The sequence below is a fragment of the Lichenostomus cassidix genome, chromosome 1, assembly GCF_008360975.1.
Source record: "Lichenostomus cassidix isolate B80296 chromosome 1, HeHo_3.0, whole genome shotgun sequence".
NCBI lineage: Eukaryota > Metazoa > Chordata > Aves > Passeriformes > Meliphagidae > Lichenostomus > Lichenostomus cassidix.
The window spans coordinates 4345585-4371584 of record NC_139479.1 but is presented as its reverse complement, the minus strand read 5'-3'; the positions used below and the strand labels follow the sequence as shown (position 1 = coordinate 4371584).

General features: G+C 44.6%; 1 protein-coding gene across 1 annotated transcript; it reads left to right on the top strand.

Annotated features, from left to right (window-relative positions):
* Positions 1-22507, top strand: TMPRSS3 (transmembrane serine protease 3). Its single transcript, XM_085055631.1, has 13 exons — positions 1-27; positions 1288-1432; positions 2946-3056; positions 3935-4051; positions 5419-5542; positions 6567-6692; positions 7301-7344; positions 8048-8213; positions 9409-9578; positions 11054-11149; positions 12282-12424; positions 13606-13758; positions 22352-22507. Exons 1-13 carry the CDS (start codon positions 1-3, stop codon positions 22505-22507), a joined length of 1578 nt encoding a protein of 525 aa, XP_084911757.1.
* The last annotated feature ends 3493 nt before the right edge of the window (positions 22508-26000 follow it).

The following is a 26000-nucleotide window of genomic DNA, read 5'->3' as shown; positions in this document are numbered from 1 at the left end:
ATGACTTCTCAGGAAGAGGTGAGTGAGGTTTTGGGAGCATGTGATAGCCTCTAAATAAGAGATATGTCAGTGTTCAGCTTGCGTGTAATTTGCTTTACAGAGCTGTTTTGTTTCCTGATGGGCAAATTATGCACCAGCTAGAAGGCTTTTTGGTTTTAATATTTAACAGTTATGTTAGCAGGTTATCTACAAAGTTTAATTTGTGTTCATTGAAACATAGGTGAAATTTTACCAAATGAAAGAGCATAAACCTTATGCTGAAAGGAGGAAAAATATTCCAGGTGACTTAAAAATGTAGTGCCACAGATAAAACATGTATTCTTTGCCTAAAATGTGTGATTGTAAGCATTTTCTGGGAGTGACAAAATGCTGCAAATATGCTGCTTTTACAGCTTACCACCTCCACTGTCTTTAACAAACCTGGGCCTATTTCACACCACTCTGAGTTAAAAAATCTGATTCCTTTTGCTATTGTGCAGAACCAGAGTAATAAATTAGCATCTCAAATTTATTTAGCCAGAATTATAGTGTAGCTAACTTTAATTGTTTTTTCACTGTGTAATAAGTCATCAAAAGTTTAGTGGAGTAAAATTCCCCTGAACAAGGATCCTGTCAGGTGCTGTGCTGGTGTCCCATGCATTTTAGTCTTTCTCTTGTTTCCTGTTGCAATTACAGAGCAGGGGATGGATTCACACCCCCAGAGCAAGTTATTAGAAGTAGATACAGTGCTTAGACAAATCTGAACAAAAAATAACCTCAGTAGTTTGCTGGTAAATTAATTATAAGTGCTCCTCTCATGAAAATTAAGTGCATAACAATGTATTGTGTCCAGCTCTGGAGTCCTCAGCATGGGAAGGACATGGACCCTGCTGGAGAGAGTCCAGAGGAAATCAGGAAGAAAGGAGGAAAGGCTGGAGAAAAGGCTGGGAGAGTTGAGGTTGTTCATTCTGGAGAAGGCTCCAGAGACACTATTGTGACCTTCCAGCATCTAGAGGGAGCTACAAGAAGGTTTAGATAAGGTATTTTGAAGAAACTCTTGACTGTGAGGGTGTGAGGCCCTGGCACAGGGTGCCCAGAGAAGCTGTGGCTGCCCCTGGATCCCTGGCAGTCTCCAAGGCCAGGCTGGACAGGGTTTGGAGCAACCTGGGACAGGGGAAGGTGTCCCTGCCATGGCAGGAGGTGGAATGATCTTTAAGGTCCCTTCCAACCCCAAACCATTCTGTGGCATGACAACATTATTCTGATGATTTTCTTCCTTTTTTCTTTTCTTTTCTCCTGTGGAGTCAGGCTCAAGAGACAAATCCCACTGCTGGAAGTCTTGAAATCATCTCCGTCACAGAAGACGAGCCGCCAGTACCACAAATTCAGTTTACCTTCAAAAGATTTTTCTTCATACCACAAGCAAGAGTGGACCCGAGCGCAGATGGATCAGGTAGGGACCATCCTGTCTGACCTGTGCAATCCAAATGGCCACTGTGTGCAAAACTGTGTTTCCCACTCAGAGCAGGAAATCACACAGAGGAGGAAGGAGCACCACCTGCCTCCCCCAGGTGTGAGGTTTGCCACCTCAGTACTGTGATGACATCTTGTGTCGACTTGCACACACAAACTTTTTTCCCAGCCAGATTATTCACACACAAGAAAACATTTCCCCACACTTTTCAGACAGGTTTTTGAATGGCTTGTTTGGAATTTTGCCAGCCTGGAAACAGGGCCATTAAAAAACTGGAATATACAATGCAGCAGCCTTAGAGGATTTGCATGTCTGTTTGCTGCTTCCCAAAGGTTTCGAAATAACCACTGGCTTCAGGAAAGGCAGGCTGAGCTTCCAGAATGAAAACAGAGCAATTTAATTTTCTAGTCCATTAGCTGCTACAGCTCTCTAAGATTTTTGGCATACCAGACACCAACTCCATCGCCAAACTAGTTATTCATGTGCTGCTGAGAAAGTCTGAGGAAGCTGGGATTTACTAGAGAGTCTAAACACCCTTGGAGACACTCCTTGTCCTTGACTGATTGTGTCTGCCAATCTCAATTTCAAAGCCTGAGGAATGGGGAAATGAAGAGCTGTATGAACTAAAATTAAAGACAAGGTTCTGCCAGTTCCTGTGTGCACCCATGACCCAGCTGTGTTTGCTGCTTCCCCACAGTTTGCCCTTGGTGTATCAGAATAAATTTGAAACAAGTGAACCATTCATTATTTTCAGCAGAATCTCTTGTTATCTTCCAGACTGGCAATACCACTAACCTGAGGTCAGCTCTGGAGGTCAGTGGTTGGTGAACAGGTCCAGCTCATGAAATGTGTTCTGCAATAACCACTGATGTATATTTTAACTTTAGATGCATCTTTGGTACTTGAAAACTCAAGAGTCAGCCTTGAGCCATCACTCAGTTCTCTGCTTGCCCTTATAGCCAAATATTGAACAGATCACTTTTTCACAGTTTTCAAGACTAGTTAGGGGCTCCTGCTTTTTTGCAAATTTGGCTTTCTATCATTTCAGTTAACCTTGCTTCCAAGTCCAGAAGGACCAGTGACTTCCCTCCTTCTTGTCTTGAACTTCTGTTTATGAGCTGCACTCAGGTTTGTTTACACAGACAAAACAGGTCTGAATTTCATTTTCATCCAGGGACTCATGTTTTCAGCAGATGTGTTCATATACTTGAAAAGATCACGGTGTGAAGTAGCCCATGAAAATGAAAATTTGGAGTTTGTATTGTTGATTGCATTGAGGACAGGCCAGGTGCTCTGCAGGGACACAATTCCAAAGCAACTGGAACTTTCCCAGTCCCTGAAACAGCAGATCCAAACCCCTCCAGGTGAGGTCAGCTCATAAAGTATATGCAGGAGTTGCTGATGACTTCTAGGTTAGTGTTAGATAAATCCTTTTCATTGCAAACTCAGCTGATTTAACCTCACAAAGCTGTTCCCTCTGTTTGTTTTCCAGGAGATATTGAACCACCTTCAATGTGCCATGCTCTTGTCTCCCTAAAATACTTCCCATATGTCTTTGGTTTATTCCTTGCAGTAATCCTAGCAGTTGCCATTGGCCTGGGTGGTGAGTACCATTAGTTATTCATTAAGTTCTCACTTAACCATTCAAATGCTTAATTTTTCATGAGCCTTTTACTGAGAATGGAATTAAACTGCTACTGTGGCTTGTTTGCGGAAGTAAAAAATCGTGTTGATGTGATGGCTTTAAATTTTATTTACATGTAGGGATAAAATAGGTCTGGCACTCCTGAGAGAATTGGTGTAATATTTACAATACTGGGGAAACTGCAGCTTCAGGAAACCTTTCTCTAGTAAAATTTTGCCAGCTCCCCTCTGGCAATGAGCTGAGTTTAGAGACTGGGGATAAAAATAAAACCCTGCAGGTAGCCCACACCATATTTTTGTCTTTTAATTCACTTCTCAAGTTTGCTTACAAAGAATTAAAGAACTTTCCCCTATCAAAAACAACTTCTACAAATGAAAAGAAAATTCAGAATCATTTTAGTTGTGGCTGGGAAGTGTAACCTGCCCAGGCTGAGGTGCCAAAAATGATGTGTCTCTACCCCTGGGAGACTGAGGCATCCCCTTGGGAAGAGAGAGCACTGGATGTGTTTTTCAAGAGTCTCCCTAATTTGCTGCTGAGGGTCTGAGGCACCAGGCAGGAACTCACCCTTGAGTGAAATTAAACTGGGTAGAAGGAGCTGGGAAGGAGTCAGCACACACAGCACACACAGCAGGGCTGACCCTCCTGTGAGTCATTACTAATAAATGAGTTTAACAGTGCCATGTAGCCACCTCCAGGTTGTATTTCAAAAGTTCCTAGAGTACAGGAGTTGGCTTTTCCTTAGCAAGACTGAAATCTGGACAGATGACGGAATTCAGAACTGTTAAATTAATATCCAAATGTGTTTTCATTGCCTTGTTTTCTTTCATTCTTTTTAGTCCAGTACAACTGCATTGGGAAGTTTCGCTGTCGATCGTCCTTTAAGTGTATCCAGAAATCAGCCAGGTGCAATGGTGTCTTCAACTGCAAAGAAGGGGAGGATGAGTACAGATGTGGTAATTTAAATTTGATTTTAAATCCCTCCTACCTCCTCCTGTAGAATTGGCACGTTATCAAGGAATGCTTCTTGTAAAGAGTTTGGGTGAGACAAGAAAGATAGAGACCAATGGAATATCTAAATCACCACTTCAGAAGAACAATATCTCTGAGGTGCTGATTTACAGTTTATGAAAAATCAAACTGCTCTTAAGATAAATGTGATGATTGCTGAATATTGCTACTGCCATTTCATTCATCTTTCTCTATTAAAAGTCCAGATGCTTTTTGACTGTTCTCATTTCCTCTGCCTGCAAGGTATAACCTCTCTGCATTATGGTGTGTAAATACAGAACTCTCACTGGCACACCATTGCACTGTGTCAGTTTTGAAGATTGCAAAAGCCTGATATTATCTTAAAAGATGTGGGAATGGGAGAAATCAGCCAGAAATCAGCATTCAGTGCTACAGAGCTCGCTGCTTCACGTGTGAGATGTATAACCTCTGTCTGATTTTCCCTTTGTGGGGGTTTTGGGAATCACAGGGATATTTTAAATGGTCCCTCCCCGTTCTGTGCTGTGGAAGGTGACTGTGGTGTTCACAGCCACTGGAGGGAAAGGACTCTGATATTAATAAACAGAATAACTTGTAACCCTGGCTCCTGTACCTACAGGAGAGGAGGCAGCACAGCTTTCCACCTGTGCAATATGAGGAATGACAAGAACCACAAGCTTTTGGTCCCAGCTAACCCTGCACAATATGTCCAACTTTGGAGTGTTTTCCCCAGGGAGATAAGGCCTCTGGCAATACCTCTGCTCTCCCTGTCTTCCTGTGCAATTCCATACCCCTGGCTTGTGGGCACATGTGGGAAAGGCTAGTTCAGCAGTGACCACATGCATGGCCTCCTTTCTCCCTTGAAAAACCACTCAGATGTGCCTTTCCCAGGGCCAGGGCAGCTGGGCACAAGTGCATCCAGCTCTGACACAGGAGGTGCCAACCACCTTCCCTGCCTTACCTGACCACAGCTGTCCTGGGGGCAAAGCATCTGCAGCTCCAACCCACTGCAATCAGCAGGACTTGTTTAAAGCTGGCTGGAGAGCCAGGCAGCTCCTCCACCTGTATTAGAGCTGACATTCCCAAAAGATTTTTTCTCCTGGCTGTCCTATCTCAGAGTACCTTTGTTCCCTTCTTTAATAGTGGGAGGGGGGGAAAAAGCACAGAAAAATTCTGTCAAAGAATCCAAGTATGAAAAAGACAAGCAGTAAAAACTCAGCAAGCCAGAAATCACAGACAGCACAGTGGTGCCTTGGCACTGTTCTGTGGCTGTTGTGGTCCTGATGTTCATCCTCCCGACTCACTGAGGCTTTTCTCCCCCTGAATCTCAAAGTCAGGCTGAGTGGGAAGAGGGCAGTGCTGCAAGTGTTCACCTCTGGCTCCTGGAGAACAGTCTGCTCTGATGACTGGAGAGCAGAGTATGGCAACACCACCTGCAAGCACCTGGGCTTCTCCAGGTATGCACACCGAACACCTGAAATTTATTTGGCACTTTGAACAAACTCGGAGGTTTTCAGTGAAACATTGTGTTAGTTTGGGCTTTAAAAATGACTTAACAATCCACGTTTGTGAGTGATATGATGGAGGAGATTTGAGATGAGGTGGGAAATAGTCCTGAGTACTTGTACATGGTAAATACCTTTTATTACTGCTACAAATGCTGCATGCTGGCTGAATAGAATGGCTTGGCTAAATCTTCCCTACAGAGTGCAGATGCCCAGATCCTATTTGTCACTCTAATAGCCTATCAGAGAGGCACTAAAAACAGTATTTCCCATTTCTTTTACTTCCTCTGTAGGTAAACTGTATATACAATTAATGTCATGACATCTGTTGGGATTTGAGGTATCCACCTCACAATGAGAGAAGAACACAGCAAGGAAGTTCTTATTGGATTGATCCCATTCCTGAAAAAGCACCATTTCTTTCACAAATTTACACAAAATTGATAAAGAATTTGAAGTTGTGATTTGCCATGATGCTCTGTTATTTCTTAAAATGGCATCATTCTGATTTCTGAACATTACCGTTAGCAGTATAAAGCCTTTTTGAATAAATTCTTGTTGCCTTTAGGCAACAAGATAGGATAAAATACATCTCAATTGTTCAACAAAGAAGACAAGAAAAAATTTAAAATTATTCATCCTCCCTGCTGCAAAACTTAACTCTAGAAAAAGGAGACAATGAGCTTGTTAGTGACTCAGGAATTGTGCCAACCACTTAAAATGAAAAGCCTTATTGTAATACTACAATTAAAATTTACTTTCTCTGCCAGTAAAATGCCTCTCAGCATATGTGGCTTCCACACACAGTTATGTCAAAAATACACAAGTGTGGTAAGAAGCATAGGGGGGAGGATAGAATTCCTTTATCGAGTGTCAGAATCTGATTATTGTGGTTTTCATTAGCAGAAGTGCTGAATTATTTAAGCAGCTTGCTGCAGCGCTGTCTGGGGAAGCTGTGTTTATGGTTTATTTGCAGTTATGTGAGCTCAGGTTACCTCCCCGTGGATGCAGTCGAAAAACAGTTCCAAAGACACTTCGTGTCCCTCAGCCACTGGTTCTCAGCTGATCAAGTGACATCCCTGCACAATGCCACCTACCTCAGGTATGCCTCAGCTGCTGCATCCTGACAGAAGGAGAGCAATCTCTGGAAGGGGAATTACTGATTGTTTGGGATTGTTGCTGGTTTTTTAGGTGTGTAGTAGTACAATCATTGATTGGTGGTATCCCAGACTGAGGTTCAGCATCAGTCTTGCTGGAATATGAATTAAGAGTCTGATCCAAGACCCATTAAAATCAACAAAGGCTTTCAAATGAGCTGTTTGAAATAGCTGTTTGTCCCATGATGCCATTTTTGCAAATGGATAGGCACCAGGCACTTATCTTTTTTTCCATTATGAAGCAGTTTGTTTCGGTTTGCAGATCCTTATCCATTTCCCAGTGGGTTTATGAACCCTTTATGGTCCATTCCTTCCTCCTGATGAATGCTCATTTTTCTTAGTTGCCTTCCACTGAGAAGGAAGTAAGCTCCTGACTTCACTACTTCAGCTAAATGCCCTAATTAGATTGGATGAGTTCATGTCTTTGCACCTCTTTCAACATATGAATTACTTGTATTTATGTGCATGGAAAAATGGCAAAATATTGAAAGAAAGCCCCCACCAATCAGTATTTGTGAATTGGAACTAATTCTGCACTGTCTTCTCATCTCAGGGAGGAATGCACTTCTGGCAATGTGATCATCTTGAAGTGTTTGGGTAAGAATCAGAAAAAGCGAAAATAAATTCAGAAACAATCCTTTATTCACTGCATGGCAAGATCTGGGAGGAATTGTGCACTCAGGGCATACTATACTATCAGTTTATCACACCAAAGAAAAATGGTATTTTTCTATGTAAAAGTTGAAAGAATTTCAGAAAGTGAAAATAGGCTGGGAGGGCAGATAGGGACTGTCAGATAGCAAGAGCATTTCAGTGAGAATCCCAGTAGGAAGTAGATATTTAAGGACTGTATGTGGAGCCCATGGAGTCATACTGTAATTCCAACTCCTTGGCATCTTTGAAGGGAAAGGGAAATTCTGCCTTAATTCAATTTTCATGTCACACTTCTCCATGCCAGCTGGTTTTCAGACCGGGATATGAAAAATCAAAATACAACAGCAGAGCCATCAGGAGGGGAGAGGAGATGCTTGAACCTGCCTGTGTGGTACCCTGGGCATGGAAGGAGGGCAGAGCAGGGGATTTTACAGCTCAGCTGAACACCTGCAGGGGAGAAACATGAGCCCCACAGCCCCCAGAGACCCAGTGATGCTGCAGGGATGGGAGGGAGAAGGAGAAACCCCTGGGATGTGACCATGGGGATGGGGATGGTCCAGCTGGGAGAAATCAGGGAGAAAAGGGATTTACATGACCCAACCAGGGCTGTGTTTCTCTCTGGAGAGTAACCTTTGCTTCCTGGCAGCGTGTGGCACTCGGGCCAGCTACGGGCCAAGGATCGTGGGGGGCAACGCCTCGTCCCCCCGGCAGTGGCCCTGGCAGGTCAGCCTGCAGTTCCAGGGCCACCACCTGTGCGGGGGCTCTGTCATCACCCCCCGCTGGATCGTCACTGCCGCCCACTGCGTCTACGAGTGAGTCCCCAAATCCCCCTGCCTCAGTGTCAGCTCCTCTCCACTCTGCTTTGCTCTGGAAAATAAACTGCAGGGCAGGCTGCCTCACCCGTATTTGAGCTGTTTTTCTCTCTCTTTGCATGAGTTTTTATTGGAAAAAAGCCTCCCCAAGAGGTGGCCCAAAGACACAGTCCCAGTTTCCAGATGTTCTGGCCACTCCCAGCTCCCTGGGGAATCACCTTATAACAACATTTAAGTGTTAGATTTTAGGCATCCCAACCTGCATATACAGAATCTGTATTTGGCTCTGCTGGAGCTCCAGAATAAATTACAGGATCCTTTTCAGGCTGACAGAATAAATCAGTGGTTGTTAGTCAGCTTTACTTAAAGCCCTTTGCCACATACTCACTCCTCCTTTTTATGCAGTTGAGGAGGTCTTCGAGCTGTAAGTAGATGCTAAATAGTTATTTGAACTCTTCTTCTTTGTGTAATTACAAACACAGCCCTCTCTCATATTTATAATGAGCTGCCTGCTTCTGCAGTCTTGTTTGATGGTAATAGAGCAGGGGAGCTCTTCTTGCTCTTACAAACTCCAGGCCACTTTCACCAGACATTTATACAGCTAAAATGGGATTTGTCTGACCACTTTTAAGCACCTGCAACATGGTTGCCTAAGTTTTTGTAGGATGCTTTTATACCCAGCAGAGAGAAGAGATGGGACAGACAAATCCCATTACTGCTTCCTATTTAGAGCCATGTGTTGCTACAAAAGAATTACTTAGGGATTCAGCATTTTAGAACTTTTGTCCTTGGGGGCAGAAACGCCATCCAGAAGGGAAGCTTCTCCTTGAAAATGCCTTGCCTCGAGTGCCACTGAGGTCTGGCTGAGTGCAGGAGTGCCAGGCAGCAGCTGTGGGTCTCACAGGAGCACAGACAGCTGGGCTGATGCAAAAATCTCATCTATTTGTAGAAAGACACAGATAATTGCACAGATCATATATCAGTGATCCAATGTGTTAATAAGATTGGTCACCCTTCCTACATTTTTTAAAAATTAGGTGCAAAATTTTGCCAATATTGATAGAGAGGTAAACCAGTACAGCAGACTGGAGTTATTTACCTGTTGAGTTCATGTGGTCTGTAAGTTCAAAGGGCAATTAGAAAAATCTGAGGGTTTTCCTGGAGGTTTGAACTCTTTTCTACCTCTCTGTTCCAGTCTGTACCTGCCGAGCTCCTGGAGTGTTCAGGTGGGTTTTGTGACTCAGCAGGACACCCAGGTGCATCCATATTCCGTGGAAAAAATCATTTACCATCGGAATTATAAACCCAAGACCATGGGGAATGACATAGCGCTGATGAAACTGGCAGCACCTCTTGCTCTCAATGGTAATTATCTCCAAAAGTTTTTGCTTGATTTTCTCACCTTCCCAGCTAAAAGCATCTCTGTGCACCCAACACTAGCAGAAAACCCTAGCCTCAGTGTGAGCTCCTTATATATATATATATAAAAATATATATATATTTATAATAATATAAATATATAAAATATATAATATAATTACATATTTATATATAAATTAACATATAAATATATTTTTCTATATATTAATTTATATAGAAATATATAAATATTTATAAAGTAAATCAGATGTTTGCACTCCATATCCAGGCATGGACAGTGACAACGTGCAGCAGAATGTTCCCAGTGGCTCTGGTATTGATTTACTGGAAGCATTTACTAACAGGCAAACATTAACTTTATTCTTTCTAAATATTCTTCGTATCTAAAATAAACGACCTACCTCGTTCTACTTGGAGGTCACAGAGATTTTTATCATGTCATTTCTTGAGTATCAGGGCATCTAGAGGTGTCTAAAGCTGAAAATCAAGCTTCAATTTCAAACAGAAGGAAAGGCAATTTGAATATAATGATTTTCCAAATTAAAATACTTTTATTTTCTTGGCAGGATTCTACATGCAGCTAACCCAATGAGTTGAAATAATATATAATAATATTGTGTGAATTTAAATTCTCGCCTGCCAATACCTCCTAATCACTGTGAGCTCTCTGCAAAGGGCAGCTGGCACTCTCACACTCAATCTAGATTGGCATTTCTGAAATCAATTCTCTTGTAATGATTTAAACTCCCTTTTAATGAGATTTAAACTTGACATTGTTCTGTTTTGCATCCCAGCTACTGCTGATTTCTTTCGCTCAGGAATAGCTTTGGAAGACTGTCAGGAACAGCTCTGAACCTGAGTGAGACACACACTGTGTTCCGTGCTTGGAGCTTGATGCACTGTGGAGAACTGAACCACTGGGAGCTCCCCAGTTCTATTTTGTATTTTCCCTCCCTTTACTCAGCACCTTTTTGTCCCTGCAAGCATCAAGCACTGACTTTATCACATGAAATTCCATGTCCCAGAGCACAGAGGCACTGAAACTCTGAACTGATGGGTGAGAAGCCTAGAGCCCTCCAGGAATCCTTTTTGCCCTTCCAGAGATGAGCACAGCCAGCCCCTTGTCTCACCCCAGCAGCCCCAAGACCTCTGATCTGCCCATCAGCTGCACTTCTTGTTTGCTCTTTCTTCAATTTATTGACCTGCTGACACCTCCTTCTCTTGCTTCATACCCAGAACTCATTTGGGCTGCTGTGGGTGTTTGTCTCAAACCCATCCTGCCGCCCAAAAGACAAAAAACCTGCAGAAAACTGCCAGGCTATTTATGTGGGGAGTGGGTGGTGTTCATCACAAGTTCACTGCAAGCCAAATCTTCAAGTTTTTCCAAAACACAGAAACTTTTTTTTGCTAAATTTTGATTCTCTCTTCTCTCTCTCCCTTTTTTTTTTTTTTTTAAATAGGTCACATTGAACCGATCTGTCTGCCCAATTTTGGTGAACATTTCCCAGCAGGGAAAATGTGTTGGGTATCAGGATGGGGAGCAACAGTGGAAGGAGGTATTTTAAATGGTCTGCTGATGATTTCACTACAGGCACACATCTTACTTACAGTAAATACAGGCTTTGGTTGGGGTGCTGTTAAACACTAAATTTTCTGGAATATTTGATGGGGGGTGGGAGAAGATATATTCTTAAATTTTATGCAGACCCTGAACTGCAAAAGTGCTGTACAAACTCTTATCACAAGGAATGGATGGATATCCTCTGAAACAGTTGAAAATGATACATATAAAATGTCCAGTGTTGTACTCAGCCTCAGTCAAACAAGCTGTGCCCTTAAGAACTCCAAGCACAGAAAGTACAGCATGAATGCAAGAATCAACCATCCCTTTTTTTAGAGAAAGTACACATGTATTTTCAGGCAGGCTGGGTGATGTAGAAATGGGATGAAACAATGTCAGAAAGAAAAGGGAACTTTTTTTACCTTTTTTTTTTTTTTTTTACCGTGACTCACAGGTCATGTTAATCAATAATATAAACTGAACCACCTTCAGTGAAAATGTGTGAATTGTCAGGTAATTGTTTTTTATCACCCCTCATTCATGTCTTTGAACGTGTTCCTGCTATACAGAGAACAAGAACAGAACATTACCTGACCCACAGATAACAGCCAAAGGCAGGGAGAAAATAAAAGCAAGGGTTGCCACATGAAAAAGTCAGCTCTAAATTGACAATAGCAGTGTGCAAATACTCCCACTTGTAGAAAGGATCCGTTCAGGCTCAGAATGAAATAAAGTAAATATTTATACAGCAAATCAGATGTTTGCAGATGCTTTGTTGACTAACAGAACGGGTGATAAATTCAGAACAGGTTTTGGCACTAGTACTGAACACAATGTTCAACCAGTTTTTTAGTTCATTGGTGTCATTGATTGTCTAGTTTAGAGACATACAATGTCCAGATTTTATTGTTATTTTATGCCCTGTGTTAATACACATCTCTACAGAATGGATAATTATTCTGTAAATGATGAGACACCAAGTTGCCTTACCTGTGTGTTGCCATTTAACCATATTTCTTTCATCCTTCCTTGCCAGTTCTTTGTGTATAAAACATTCCCTGTTCATAAATGGAGATTATTTTCAAGGACAGGAAGGTTTTTCCTGTTTTTTGCTGTTTCTTTAACAGGTGACACATCCGACACCATGAATTATGCAGGTGTTCCTCTGATTTCCAATGCAATTTGCAACCACAGGGATGTCTATGGTGGGATCATAACCTCTTCAATGCTCTGTGCTGGTTTCCTAAAGGGAGGGGTGGACACCTGCCAGGTATGGAAGTTTCCAAACTGCAACTGTGCTCATTGGAAATGGAAAAACATGAGTGATAAGTTATCAGAAGGCACTCCCAGGCTTTTCTTGGTCAAACATTTGGGTTTGTGCCATTTATTCTGCTCACCACGATTATCACTCACTGACCATGTGCATTCACACGCTACAATTTCCTTTTTATACTTCATCCCTGGGCCTTATCTGTTACTTCTGAAGCCAAATTTGCTTAAGACATATTTTGATTTGCTGCATGTGCTTCAGCACGGTGCCATCCTTCCCGTACCTTGGCTGTGGCCTCAGCACTGCACTGAACTGCAGCTCCCTGCACTGTGAGCAGCTCCAGAGATCTGCAAGGAGCAGAAAACCCATGGTGAAAAGCAGTCAAATAGGGCTGGGGAGGAATTCCTAGAGGAAGGTGTCCCTGCCCATAGCAGGGGGCTTGGAACTACATGAACTTCAGCATCCCTTCCAACCCAAACATCTCCATGATTCTGTGAACTTCATGATTTCCAGGTTTGCTCCATTCCAGCCACACCTGGGACAAAATAAAGCAAAGGCAGGGGATGCACATATCTGCATTTCATCCCTTTTTTGCACACCAGTCCCCCAACAAGGCACCTGCCTGGGAGAGCTACCCGAAGGCAGCGTGCTCAGCACACAGCTCCACGTGACAGGAGGAGCTCTGCTCACCAGCAGGACAGGCTTATTCCAAATTCCCTTGTTTCCAGTTGCTGTGCTGGCTCTGATGGTCGTAGGGCAGGAAGCTGCCCCAGCAAAAAAGAAATGGAGAGTTTTCAGTACTTAAATGTGAGTCCATTGAGTTGAATCTGCTTAGCAAAGTGTCTGGGAAGGATTGGAAAAGCAGGCAGGAGCAGGCAGGGAAGGAGGTGAGATGTGAGTTTGGTGTTACAGCCTTGGGTTCAGCTCAGCTCAATAGCCAGGAGACAGGGAAAGAAAAATATCTAATACACATCTCTTAAGTCTCCAAGTCAGGAGACAGGGAAAGAAAAATATCTAATACACATCTCTTAAGTCTCCAAGTCCTGCTGTAACATGCTTTTCCCAGAGCAGAATCAAGAGATCTTGATTTACTGGATTATGCCTCTCCCCCTACCTTCCCAAAAAGACATTTCCCGCCTTTTCTGGGACACTGACATTAGTTTTAATCCTTTGTCCCTCAGGGAGACAGCGGGGGGCCTTTGGCATGTGAAGATATGAGTATCTGGAAGCTGGTGGGGACCACCAGCTTTGGCGTGGGCTGTGCAGAGAAGAACAAGCCAGGTGTCTACAGCAGAACCACTTCCTTCCTGGACTGGATCCACGAGCAGATGGAGGTCTGGCTTTGCCCTGTTCCTTCTCCTCTGGCTGTCACTTTGCTCCTGCTGTGCCACGCAGGGTTCAGAGCTGAGTTGTGTTGGATGGACATGAGAAACTCGAGGGGGTGTTTGGGGATCAGGGAATGTCCTGGGGCAGAGCAGGGTGCAGGGGTTTGGTGAGGGGCTGGGAGAACCCCACAGGGGCAGAGAGGAGAGGACAGCACATCCATGTGAGTGGGAATCACTGGGGAGGGGGACTGGAGCAGAGCAGGGAGGTGTGGAAGGGCTGAGTCAGGAGATGGGGCTCAAGGAAAGGGATTATAGGGGACAATACTGCGCACAGTTCTGGTGCTCCAATATAGGGAGGAGAAGGGACTGTTGGAGCAAGTCCAGAGAAGGGCAAAGCTGCTAAGAGGACTGGAGAACCTCCACAAAGCTGAGAAAGTTGGGGTGTTCAGCCTGGAGAAGTGAAGGTTGTGTGGAGACCTCACAGCACCTTCCAGAATTTGAAGGGACCTGTGAAGCTGGAGAGGGACTTTTCGTCAGGACCTGTAGTGACAGGACAGGGGCAATGGGCACAGATTGAAAGAGAGTAGGTTTAGATTGGATATTAGGAAGGAATTGTTCCCTGTGAGGGTGGTGAGGCCCTGATCCAGGGTGCCCAGAGAAGCTGTGGATGCCCCTGGATCCCTGGAAGTATCCATGGCCAGGCAGGCTGAGGCTCTGAGCAACCTGGGACAGTGGAAGATGTCCCTGCCCAGGGCAGAGGGTTGGAACAAGATGCTCTTTAAGGTCTCTGCCAACCCAAGCCATTCCATGTTTCTACAATTCCATGGGCAGGACTGGCTCCAGCAGCCCCTCAGCCCCCTTGGTGACCTGAGTGCAGTGGGAAAACCCTTCCAGAGTTCAGTGAATATTTCCAACAGGTGCATAACTGGTTTTTTCCCCAGAGAGAACTGCAGACCTGAGGAGAGTGGCTGTGCTCTGGGCTCCTGGAAACCCACACCACACTGCAGCCCTGCAGAAGGACCCATCCTGCTCCTCTGAGCTCTGGACCTTCACAGAACACCTTTCACCATTTAATTTTGTTGCTGGCAACTGTGCTTGATGCAAACTGCTGCATGTTCAGCCTGTTTTGGATGGAAGAGGTAGATGGATGATGGATGATGAGAATGTGTTTTTGCTGTCAGCCACAAATTTTACACGTGGAAAAAAAGCTAAGACTGATAACCCTGAATGCTGTCATGATAAAGTGTTGCAGAAAAAGACTAGAACAACTTTAGATCAGGTTGCTTACTGTCATTTTAGTACTTACCTTCTAAGAACCACACTACAAAAATACTTCTCTTTTCCTGAAAGTGTTCATATAGATCCACAAGAGGTCCATGCTCTGTTGCACAGGCAGCAGCAGCTTTCTTTGAAGCCATAAAGCAAGCAGGAGGCAGAAAGTTGGCACTTTTGACAAGTATGTTCAACTTCAGAAAAAATAATGTCTGGATTCAAATATATTATCATGTGGCTGCGAACGAAGTTCCTTAAAATTGAATTCTTAGGTGTTTTCCCAGAGTAAATGGCTCTGAAACAGCAACAAGCTGTAACTTGACTGGAAAGAGCTGAGATTACTGAACTTCAGTGGAAGAGGAGCTTCTTTCTGCCCTGCTTTCCCTCCCTTTCCCTGCTGATGGGACAAGATAGGTCCCTCATTTTTGAGCCTCTTGGTGACATCAGTGTGTGGATGGACTGATGCCAGCCAGACAAGGGACAAAGCATCTGAAGTGCTGCTGTGGTTTCCTGATTTCCATTTTAATACAACAGTCTCAGCTATTTTTAGGCTGGAAAATGCCTGATTGTTTGACATTTGCCCTTTGTAAAAATCCTGTGGTTGAAAGTCATCAGTTCTAAAATTGATCACCGAGGATGGTGTGGGCTGAATAATGGATAATATTGTCAGAGCTTTCCAATATCAGCCAAAATTAATCTTATCATCTGATCAAGTGCTGGTGATCTGCCTGAGATGTGGTTTTGGATGCAGGCTGTGTGCTTCTAAATCAATATTTGCATCACCACTGCTGTAAGAATGAGCTGGCAGAATCAAAACTTAATTTTTGCTGCAACGTATCAGGTCAAATTTGAGAGAAAACAGCAAAACCTCATAAACTGTCAACTTCCACATTGTTCTGTGGATACAAACCTTGATACCACAGGACACTGCACCAAAACCTTTCACCCTGACTGAAGAAACTGCACTGCAATGGAAACAGCACTTCCCAGGCCAGCATGTTGTTAAAAAGAAAAGGGAATCATTGCAAAGCTGACACCAAAACTGGAATTAATTTCAACTGACAGAATCATGACAGAATTACAACAAAGCATGTTGAACCCTTGTGTAGCTGAGACATTTTCAGAAGAGTTTTAACGTTCATTGCTTGTTATCATGACATCTTCACAGCCCAACATGGCTGATATTTTGGTACAATCAGCAGTCTGGAGATGAGGGTGCTGCTCTTGGAGCTGACAGTGCTGTGATTCCATATTTCTGAAAGGAGCCCTGGAAATTCCTTTTGAACCCTTCTGCTCCCATAAAAAGACTGTATGATAAGTATCCATTGTGGTCTGGTTTGATATGAATGAGAAATCCAGTGTAAAATGTGGAAAGCTGCTGAAACCCAGCCAACCAGAAGCCACATTGACCTCCAGATCAATGTCACTTTTGGGTAGAACTAGCCAGTGAGCCTGCAAATCTTCCTTCTGCCTTCCTTCTCATTTCTGTTAGACCCCTTGCTGTGGTGTCTGAATTATGCACAGGCAGGATATAGAATCATAGAATCATGGAATGATTTGGGTTGGAAGCTACTTTATATCATCCAGCTCCAACCCCTTTGCCATATAAAAGAGTCACTCCCTAAAGCTGGATTTTCCTCCCCAGTCTTATCCCATTAACCTTCATGCTAGAGGTTTTAAAAATTAATATAATCACAATATTAGCATAATTCTTGATGTTAAGCCAGGTGAAGATACCTGGGGGTTTAGGACATTTGCTGTGGGAGGTGTTTTGTACAGAGATGGGTGTTGTGTTTTATTCAGAGAGGTGAGGCTGATGAACTGGTCACCAGTATTACAGCTGGGATGAACTGGTGCTCAGAAAAAATAACTTTTCAAAGAGTTTTTTAAGGCAGGTTACCAAACCCTTATTTTCCCTGGGATTTTTTCTCTTTATTCAATGACAATAATTTTCTACACCACATGTGCAGCAACAGGGTGCTGCCAAACCAGGTGGGGCTGAAGGCAGCTCTGGTTTAACTAATCCTGATTAGGGGTTTCATAGCAAACACCTCGGGAGTGTTTAACACCTTTATATTAGGGGTGTGTATATTTGCCAGGTTATTAAAGAGGCTGATGAAACAGCCTCAGGTTTGTGAGCTCAGATCACTGGTGAAGCTTAAATTAAGGGTTAAATTACAACCATGGTTCCCTTAGGAACACAACCTGCTGTGGGCACAGCCTTGCAGCAGCAGTGGAAATTAATCCAATGTTCTTCACATGCTGGACTTTGCAAGAAAATTCCAGCATGTGAAGAAAAATTCCTTTGTCATTCATCATCTGTTCTTGTCACCCTGGCGGTTTAGTGTGGAAATTGAGACAAAGCTGGTAAGTTTGGATGAACCACAAGTGACTTTTATTCATCATGCAGTTTTCCCAGACCTTCTGAGAAACATCACATGGATGAACCCTCCTTTGGCCAATCCAAACTTTTTTCCCTCCTCTCTTGAGAGGTACAAATTACCAGGAAATTTCTGTAAAGAGGCAGAGATAAGACTAAAAACAAGTGCATAAGCTTAGTGTCTGAGGAAGCCAAAGTGCCTTCTGAGAGGTGACATGCATTTAACATGCTTTTGACATGCTAAATCAAAATAATGGGGATCTGCCCAGCTCTGCTCTTAGGGCAAGATTCAAGTAAATCTGTAAATGCAAATTTAAGAACTGTACATCAGGCTTTAAAAAACAAATCAGGTCTGGCTCTTCACTTTTTAGGGTGTCTTCAGTACCCAAACACAGCAGGTTGAAAGCTTTTATTCTAAGTGCTGCACTGTGCATCCTGCTGGTCCTGGTTCCAGCCTGGTTTGATCTATGAAAAGGAATCACTTCAGCATCTCTGTGAGTGCAGAGCTGATTTAAGATCTGCAGGCCAAATTTGCTTCCTTCAACAAAAAGCTCTGTGAGCAGCAGTATCAGAATTATGGGCACCAAGAGCCTGAGATTACATAAAGCACAGTAAGAAAGGAGCTTGCTAGGTGTGTTTGACTTTAGGGAAGGTAAAAGGAAGTGTTTCTTATCTGGGCTGAAAGAGCACACTCGATCATTGCCTTTAATCTCTCTTTTGATGTATTTAACACGAGCAGAGGCTTCCAAGTTTGTTTTGTTGCTTTTGTCACACGTTTTCTTGCTGCTGGAGCTCCAGCCCCAGTAGAGGACAGCAGGTTGTGGCCCCAGTACCCACACCAGGTACATGAGGTAAGTTTTTGAATAGTTTGCATCATTTTTTGGCAGGGGAGAGGTAAAAATGCACCAATCTTTTGGGTTGTCAAAATATCACCAGACCAAATTTCCAGATCAAAAGAAAACTGGAAAAATCCATCACCAGTCCATTTCCCTGAAGAGAGCTTTGGTAGCTGCCAGCGTGAGGACTGTAATTGTAAAATGCAATGGGCAAGTGGAAAAAAATAATGGTTTTCCCACCTCCTAATTGAGTGTATTTACACAAGGTAAATGCAGGCACAGGGCTGGCAGCTGGGAGAGGAACATGGCCTTGCCACAGGAACTCACATCAGAGCTCTGCTCTGAGGCTGCCAGCCATAAATATAAATATTGTCCCCCTGGAGCTTCCAGGTGAGAGAAGGAGGGAAAAATGAGAAGGGAAAGGAACGAGAATGTCTTGAAGCACCACAGCATGAAGCACAGAGAGGAAAATATTTGCACTTTAAAATAATCAGTAAATCATAATTCCTTCCTACAGGTTTCTCACTGTTTGAAGGACATTTTGCACAGAGGGTCAAGTGGAAGGGGGTTTTAGATCCTTTTCATACAACTCCACGTGTCATTCATTTGGTCACCTTTACTCTAAGCAGCATTATCTCTACCAGAAACAAATCTGAAATGCTCATAATCACATGAAGCCCACAGCAGATGGCAGCATACAGCAAAGTTTTGCCTCCATCCTCTGCAGAAAAATAAATAAATAAACACTGAACAGTTTGTGCCACTGTCCAGAAGTGGACACTGCAAATGCAGTTACAGCACTTGTCACATTCTTGGCTGTTCCTGAGGAGATGCAGCTCCCCTAGTAGAGGAGGAATGAGCTCAGAGCATCCACCAACCTGCCCAGGTCTCCTCTGGTGGCTGCTGGTCCTAAATCCCCAAATTGGGTGACTGCTGTCCGCTAGTGCTGCTGGCTCCTCATGCTGTGGGATGCCCTGGAAATCACAGCCTCAGGATTCCTCATGCCTTGATATGCTGTTATTTTTAAATACTAGAAAATGGCAGTGGAATAGATGTCACTGCAGAGCTGGCTTTGATCCAAAGAGATTTGTTGAGCAATTTGTAATCCATGTCCCTAAATACCTGTCTATTCCCAGCAGAGACTGAATTTATAATTGGACATTAACAGCAAAAATGAACCTTCTCCTTACAAATTATTTTGCCACTCACCAATGGAAGAAAGAAAAGAAAAGTTTATTTAGAGGTTTAGCAATATTCCTTTTTATAAGCACTTTTACTAGGACTAGGATGGGATCACAGCTTACAGCCCTCAGGGCAAAAATAAGACCATCACATAAAAATATTTCTGTACAGGTACCCAGTGCTAGACACTCCCAGCCATGTACAGATAATTTTAAGAAACTCTTAAAGCTGGTAGGGAAGTGGAAGCTAAACTTCTCCATAAACAAAATACTTCATCACACCATGGCTGGAGTGAAGAGGGAAGAGAAAGGTGACACCAATTTCAGATTTCCTTCACCTCCTCCTCCTGCTTCTCCCTGCAGAAGGAAGAAAACAAACACGTCCATGGCAGCTGGAGATGCTCTGTTTCCCTGCCCCTCGTGGCTCTGCATCCCCACATCCACCCACGCCACGATAATCCCTGATTTTTATAGTTCCTCCTCTGCAATACCCCAGATCCTCTCCGCCTCTCAAAGTCCTTCTTGCCTCACAAGCCCTTTTGCTTTCTCCACACGTCTATATCCCTAAATACCCAACTAAATAGCCAACTCCCCTGGCTGTCCCTCCTGTCCCCCGCCCATGGCATTTGGCTGGCCAGGAGGCAGGACAGCACCAAAAATTCAGCCCAGCCAAAGCCTGGAACATCCCTGCTTTTCCCTCAAGTGGGAACATTCACAAATTTGCACAGAACTTGTCAGAAGTTGGTACGACTGTTTCAATGGTTTCTCCTGTAGTTTCTCCCTGAAATTCTGTCCAACAGGTTCAGCAGTGTTGAGGTTTAACTCCAATCCCACACAGCTGCCTCATTCCCCTCCCTGCCACAGTGGGGAGAACCAGAAAGAAAAGGTGAACCTTGTGGGTTGAGATAAGGACAGTTTAATAACTGAAAATAATAAAAAATAACAACAACAGTGAAAAGGAGAGAGGGAGAGAAATAAAACCCAAGACAAATTAGTGATGCCCAATGCTCAGCACCCACTGACCAATGCCCAGCCCAGCCCCTCACAGATATCTTCCCCCAGTTTATCCACTGAGGATGATGTTCCATGGTATGGAATATCCCTTTGGCCATTTCAGGTCACCTCTCCTGTCCCTTGTGGCTTCTTGTGCAGCTTCTCACTGGCAGAGCATGGGAGACTGAAAAGTCCTTGTTTTAAGGTGAGCACTACTTAGCAACAACCAAAACATCCGTGTGTTATCAACATTATTCTCCTGCTAAACCCAAACCACAGCACTGTACCAGCTACTGAGAAGAAAGTTAACTCTATCCCAGCCAAAACCAGGGCAAGGAGTAATTAGGGAACTGGGAAGCCAAGAGGGAGGAGGGCAGATGTGCTTCCTGCTTGCAAGAAACAGGCAGAACCTCACAGGTATAACTTTAAGCCTTCATTCCCTTCCAAAGGCAGCAGCCTCTCCTCTTCCTCAACTCCTCACCCCTGGGTGTTTGCAGAGAAAGGAATGGTGCAGAGAAAGGGATGAAACCTCAAAATGCAGATGGGCTTGAAAAGAAACATAAACCAGAAAGCAAAAAAAAAAAAAAAAGAAAAAGTGTCTTGGAAAAGTTAAAGTGTTTTACATTTGTGGTTCATTACCAATATCTCTCCAGGACCTGCTACCCTTCTTTCACAGTCCAGGAGTACTCAAAAGGGTGTGTTTGGTGCAGATTGGGCTCCACAGAGAAATTCAAGCCCAGGTCAGGGGCTGCAGAGCACATCTCACCCCCTTGGGGGCTGTGGGGACTCAGAGCTGTTTCCCTCTGTGCCAGCAGCAGGGAGAGCAAACTGGGAGCATCCCAGTTTAAGTGCTGACAAATGCCAGGACTTTACCCCTGGCAGCCCAGCCTGCTGTGCAGTGCCAGATGTGCTGCACTGGGATCAGCCCTTCCCAGCTTTCTCAATTCCAGGGCCACAGTCATTTTTAACAGTCAGGGACCATCCTCCACCATGAAACCAAATGACTTTTTATTTACAACTAGAGATGCTTCTTTATTTATGTGACTTCCCTTTTCATGTTCACCCACCTGAATGCATGGACATGTGTTCATATTTATAAAGTTCTTTCTGTTTCTTTTCATTTTTTGGCAGCTGAGCAGCAACAGCTCTGGGCACTGACAGATTGGGACTGGAGACTCAGAAATGTTGCTCCAGATGACTAATTAATCCCCTCCCCATTGCAAATGCTGACTCTGGGACCCAAAATTCCTGGTCCCTGCCTGAGCTATGGATTTGCTGGAGAGGAGGGTGGTGACTGCTGCTCCTGACAGCCATCTGGGTGCTGCCAGCATCACATTGTGAGACACCAAGGGTGTCATTGTGATAGCTGTGCTCACAGGGACCTGCATGGCACGGGGGATTTGTCACTCCTGAGAATCACATGAATCACACAAATCATATCAATCACATAAATCACACAAATCACACACACAACTGAAGTGTGAGGACTGCAGCAGTGCAGGGACAGAGCCAGAGCCATCCCAGGGGATAGGGGAGTCATAGGGGAGTGATCCCATCCCACATGGCATCCTTCTCCCCAGGAAGGGCTCCTGAAATCCTGCAAGGGCTCTCTGCTCCTGAGGGCTGCCTGATCCCAAGAGCTGCCTGATCCCCAAGGCTGACTGTTCCCAAGGGCTGCCTGCACCCAGCTGGTGCCTGCCTGGTAACCCCTCCACCCCAAAGCTTGGCAGGCAGCAGTGTCACCTTTTGTACCCCACTGACGTCACCAGCTCTGCAATGTTGGCTGAGCCTTTATCAGTCCTTATGGATAGCAATTGCTGCAATGAGTGTAACATTTCATGACCTCTCTTTAGTGGAAGTTCCTGGGAAGCAGCAGAAACCAGAGGCACACACAGAAACCTGACTTCTTCCAGACTTTTTTGCCAGCTATGATTTTGCAGCAGGAAGAAGTACAGCTCCACCAGCCCCATAATCCAAATTTCCCCAGTTCTCCCCAACCTGTGCACATTATCCAGCAAAGCAGTGAGAGCCTGGAGTGGAGGGATTGCACCACTGCCCTGGCTTTTGCCTGGAAGCACAAACCTACCAAACACTGATAAAAGAAAGGAGGAATAAGAACAGCCCCTCTGCACATCCTGTCTCATTTGGGTCTGCATCTACTGCCTCACTAAAGAAAAAAACCCATTTCTACCTTTATTTCCCAGCACTTCTTAATTTTGTTCCTTGGACTGAGAATGGCTTGAAGGCTCCTCATCACCTGCATAATTTAAGAAGTAAATATAAAATATTGCAGGACACACATATAAAAGCATTGACTTGGTGATTCACTGTGTTGAGGATAACTTATTTAGCAACTGGCAGAACACACACCCAGTGATTAAGGAGAGCCAGGCTGGTGGGAATGCCCAGTTTGATGGTTGAACTTCCCTTGGGCCAGGATCAGCCACCTGCCTGCTTCAAATGTGCTAAAAACACGTTAATCAATAGTGAGTAAAAGAATTGAAACAGTCAAGAAGCTCCACAGTAAAAATCAGTGTGTTTAAATAAACACAACCAATGTGAAATAAAAGCCTGAAAAGGGACTGTTTCCTCTGGAGACACATCCTGCCTAAAGCCTGCAGACAGACATTATCCTGAGTCCTGATCACCTCCCTGCTGTGGGGCAGCAGTGACCCAGACACAAAGCTCAGCAATTTCTCTATCAGCATCCAGAAACTGTCAAATGCACCATCTGAAACTAGCCTGGGCTGCTACATAGCCCCTCAAAGGGAGCTTGTTTCACTATCAAGAATTACTAAATATTAAGTGAATATTATGTTCATAGGTATAAAGTTATGTGCAGAGGTAAAATATAACTCGCTGGGAGGTCATGATGGACATGATGGACACAACAAATAAAGACATATTCAGCATTGTTCCTGTGAAAAGGAGGGAAGGTAAAGGTTGGGATACCAATAATTTGTTTCTCTTAGCTGTGACAGCACAGTCACACACACAGATCTGCTTTCCCAGCAGCGCTGCTTTTTGAGCAGCTCAAAAATAACATTTTTCTGAATCAGATCAGGAATTATTGCAGCTTCTTTCTTTCTTCCTTGAGTTGCTGAAAAGCTGATTTTACTTTGGACTTAAGCCATTCAGCAGCTCAAAGGGAGCAGCCCCATTCTACCAGCAGAGAATCGGGGAGTAAAGCTGTGTCACAGATTTTGTAGGGGTGCCTCTCACTCTGCTGTGTGCGTGCCACCAGGAAAAATAAAGTGGCAATGAGGACACACCCCAAGGACTGTGTTACAAAAGATATAATCCATTTTCATTCTCCAAGATAAATGAACAAAAATAAGCTAACATTCAGAAAGGAAAAGAGATTTTCTAAATGTTTAGTTAATCTGCTAATAGTGTAAGATTTATTTAAGTAAGTTTCTATGGCATCATCCTGTATAATCCTTGCTGTACAAAGCTCAGAAATGTTCCTGATGGAGGTGCCTTTAACTGCCCTGGAAAAGGAGGAGTAGGAGAGGCACAGGGTCAGCCAGAGTCTCTCAGGTGTTGTTTGGGCAAAACTCCACCAGACAGGATGAAGGATTTGTGCTGAGGGTGGTTGTGCCCAGGCAGGGTGGGACAAGCTGTGACACTGCAGAACTCTGGAGCATCCTCACCGAGGGGGTTGTGGCACAGCATTCCCAGAGGATGGAGGGAAAAGACCTGCTTTTGCCTGGGAAAAATCTGAAGGAAGCCACCCTACTGATCAAAGCCATCCTCACTGCCCCACTGGAGCTGAGGGGTTTGGCTGGAGCCCTCTGCTTGTCACTGGAGCATCCCTTTGTCACACAGAGCATCCCTTGTCACACAGAGCATCCCTGGCACTGCCCACAGTCTCCTGGCATCACTCACACCACACCAAAGCCATCCCCTGTGTTTACACCTTTGAACAGCTGACGTTGGCAGCTCCCAGCTCTGCCAGCACTCTGCTCCCCCAGGGAAAGGCAGTGTCACCCCTCAGAGGCTCCTCTGGGTGGTGTTCAGGGCCACACCAGCCTGCACAGCAACTTTGTGGCTGCAGGCACAGAGAGGGGCCAGGGACTGATATGACTAGGAAAAAAAACAATTTAAAATGAGAAGATTAACATATTCTGCTCTGACAGCAGGCCAGCACCATAACCTACTTCTCAGCAGCCCTTTGCTTAGAGGACTGACCTGTGCCAGGGCTATTTATAGTGGAAGTGCAGTCTTGAGCTTGTGGCTATTTTAGAAGGGCAGGTGTGGCCCTGACATGAATGGAGGGACCAAGGAGGGGCTGACACAGGACCCTGGGACATGGCAGGGGTTGGATCTGGATGATCCCTAAGGTTCTTTCCAACCCAAACCAATGCATGATTCTGTGGCACTTGGGAATTACCAGGGAGGCAAATGCTGCTGTGTGCTGATAGCAGAGATCTCCTCCTCTGAGCACAACTAGGGAACAAGAACAAGGGCTAGGAGGAGCTCAGGGTAATCCTGCTGCTGGCTAGAGCCAAAGGAAAACTCTATCTTGAGGTCATTAAGTACATAAATTAACCAGGAACAATCGATTCCTTTCTCCTGCAGCAGCTCAGGCCTGGATGTGCTCAGCTCCTGGTGGAGGAAGGGAGGGAAAGGAGGAACAGCACCCCTCAGCATCCCTGGATTGTGGGAATCTTTTAGACAAGCAGCACAGGATTGTCAGTGCACAGGAGCCATGGCAGGGAAGAGAGGCTGAGAGGTGGATTGGGATGCTCACAGCAGGAATTTGGGTGCCCCAGCGCAAATTCCCCATCTCTCAGGAGTGCTGCAGATGCCATGGGCTATTGCAAGTGGGGCTGAGGGGGCAGAAAACCAAACTGAGCCCTGAGGAAGAGCACTCTGGGACTCTGGCACGCCCAAACATGCTCAATTTGTAAAGAAAAAATAAAAAACATGAGTCCCTCTTTATTTCCTGTCCCAATATTGCTGAAGAAAAGCTGGAGGAAAACATGTTGTTTGCAATCTCCAGCCCTTCCCAGGCAGCCCTCAGGACTGGCAGTGAGGCTCCCTGGGGTCAGGGATGAGCTCAGGGACAAGCAGGATCCAGCCATGGCTGGTGCAGCTTCTGCCCTCCCTGTGGCCCAGTTAAAGCTGAATTCCTGCTGCTTTATCCCTGAATACTTGGGATTTCAGGGAAAGTGGGGCAAAAAGTGCTGGGCTGTGACTTCATCCCTCCCCATCTCCTGCAGGGATCTTGCATTTCAGGCAGGTTTTACTCCCATGACTTCAACTCTGAATAATCAACCACACCCCACAGCACGTGGAAGAGAGTTTTTTGGACTCCATGACCTCAGAGGACTTTTCCAACCTAATTGATTGGTGATTTCAAAACCAGTTTTGCTAACTTTTGTGCCAGGATGCTTGTTATGGAGGACCTGAGGGGAAAGACACCTAAGTTTAGCTGGATGGGAAGGGGGAGAAGCAAAGAACCTGCTGAACTTGCCTTCATCCTGCTCCTTTATGAGGAGAGGGATTGCTGACTCTGTCCTGTGAGGAAAAAGGACAGGAATGGCCCAAACATTTGTAAAGCACAGGATTTAAAGCACATCTGCT

Excerpts from the sequence above, each read along its gene's own strand:
- TMPRSS3 (XM_085055631.1), top strand. The coding sequence starts at position 1 with ATGACTTCTCAGGAAGAGGTGAGTGAG. Across the intron at positions 6,693-7,300 it reads CACAATGCCACCTACCTCAG|GGAGGAATGCACTTCTGGCA; the intron begins GTATGCCTCAGC and ends TTCTCATCTCAG. Across the intron at positions 12,425-13,605 it reads GAGGGGTGGACACCTGCCAG|GGAGACAGCGGGGGGCCTTT; the intron begins GTATGGAAGTTT and ends TTTGTCCCTCAG.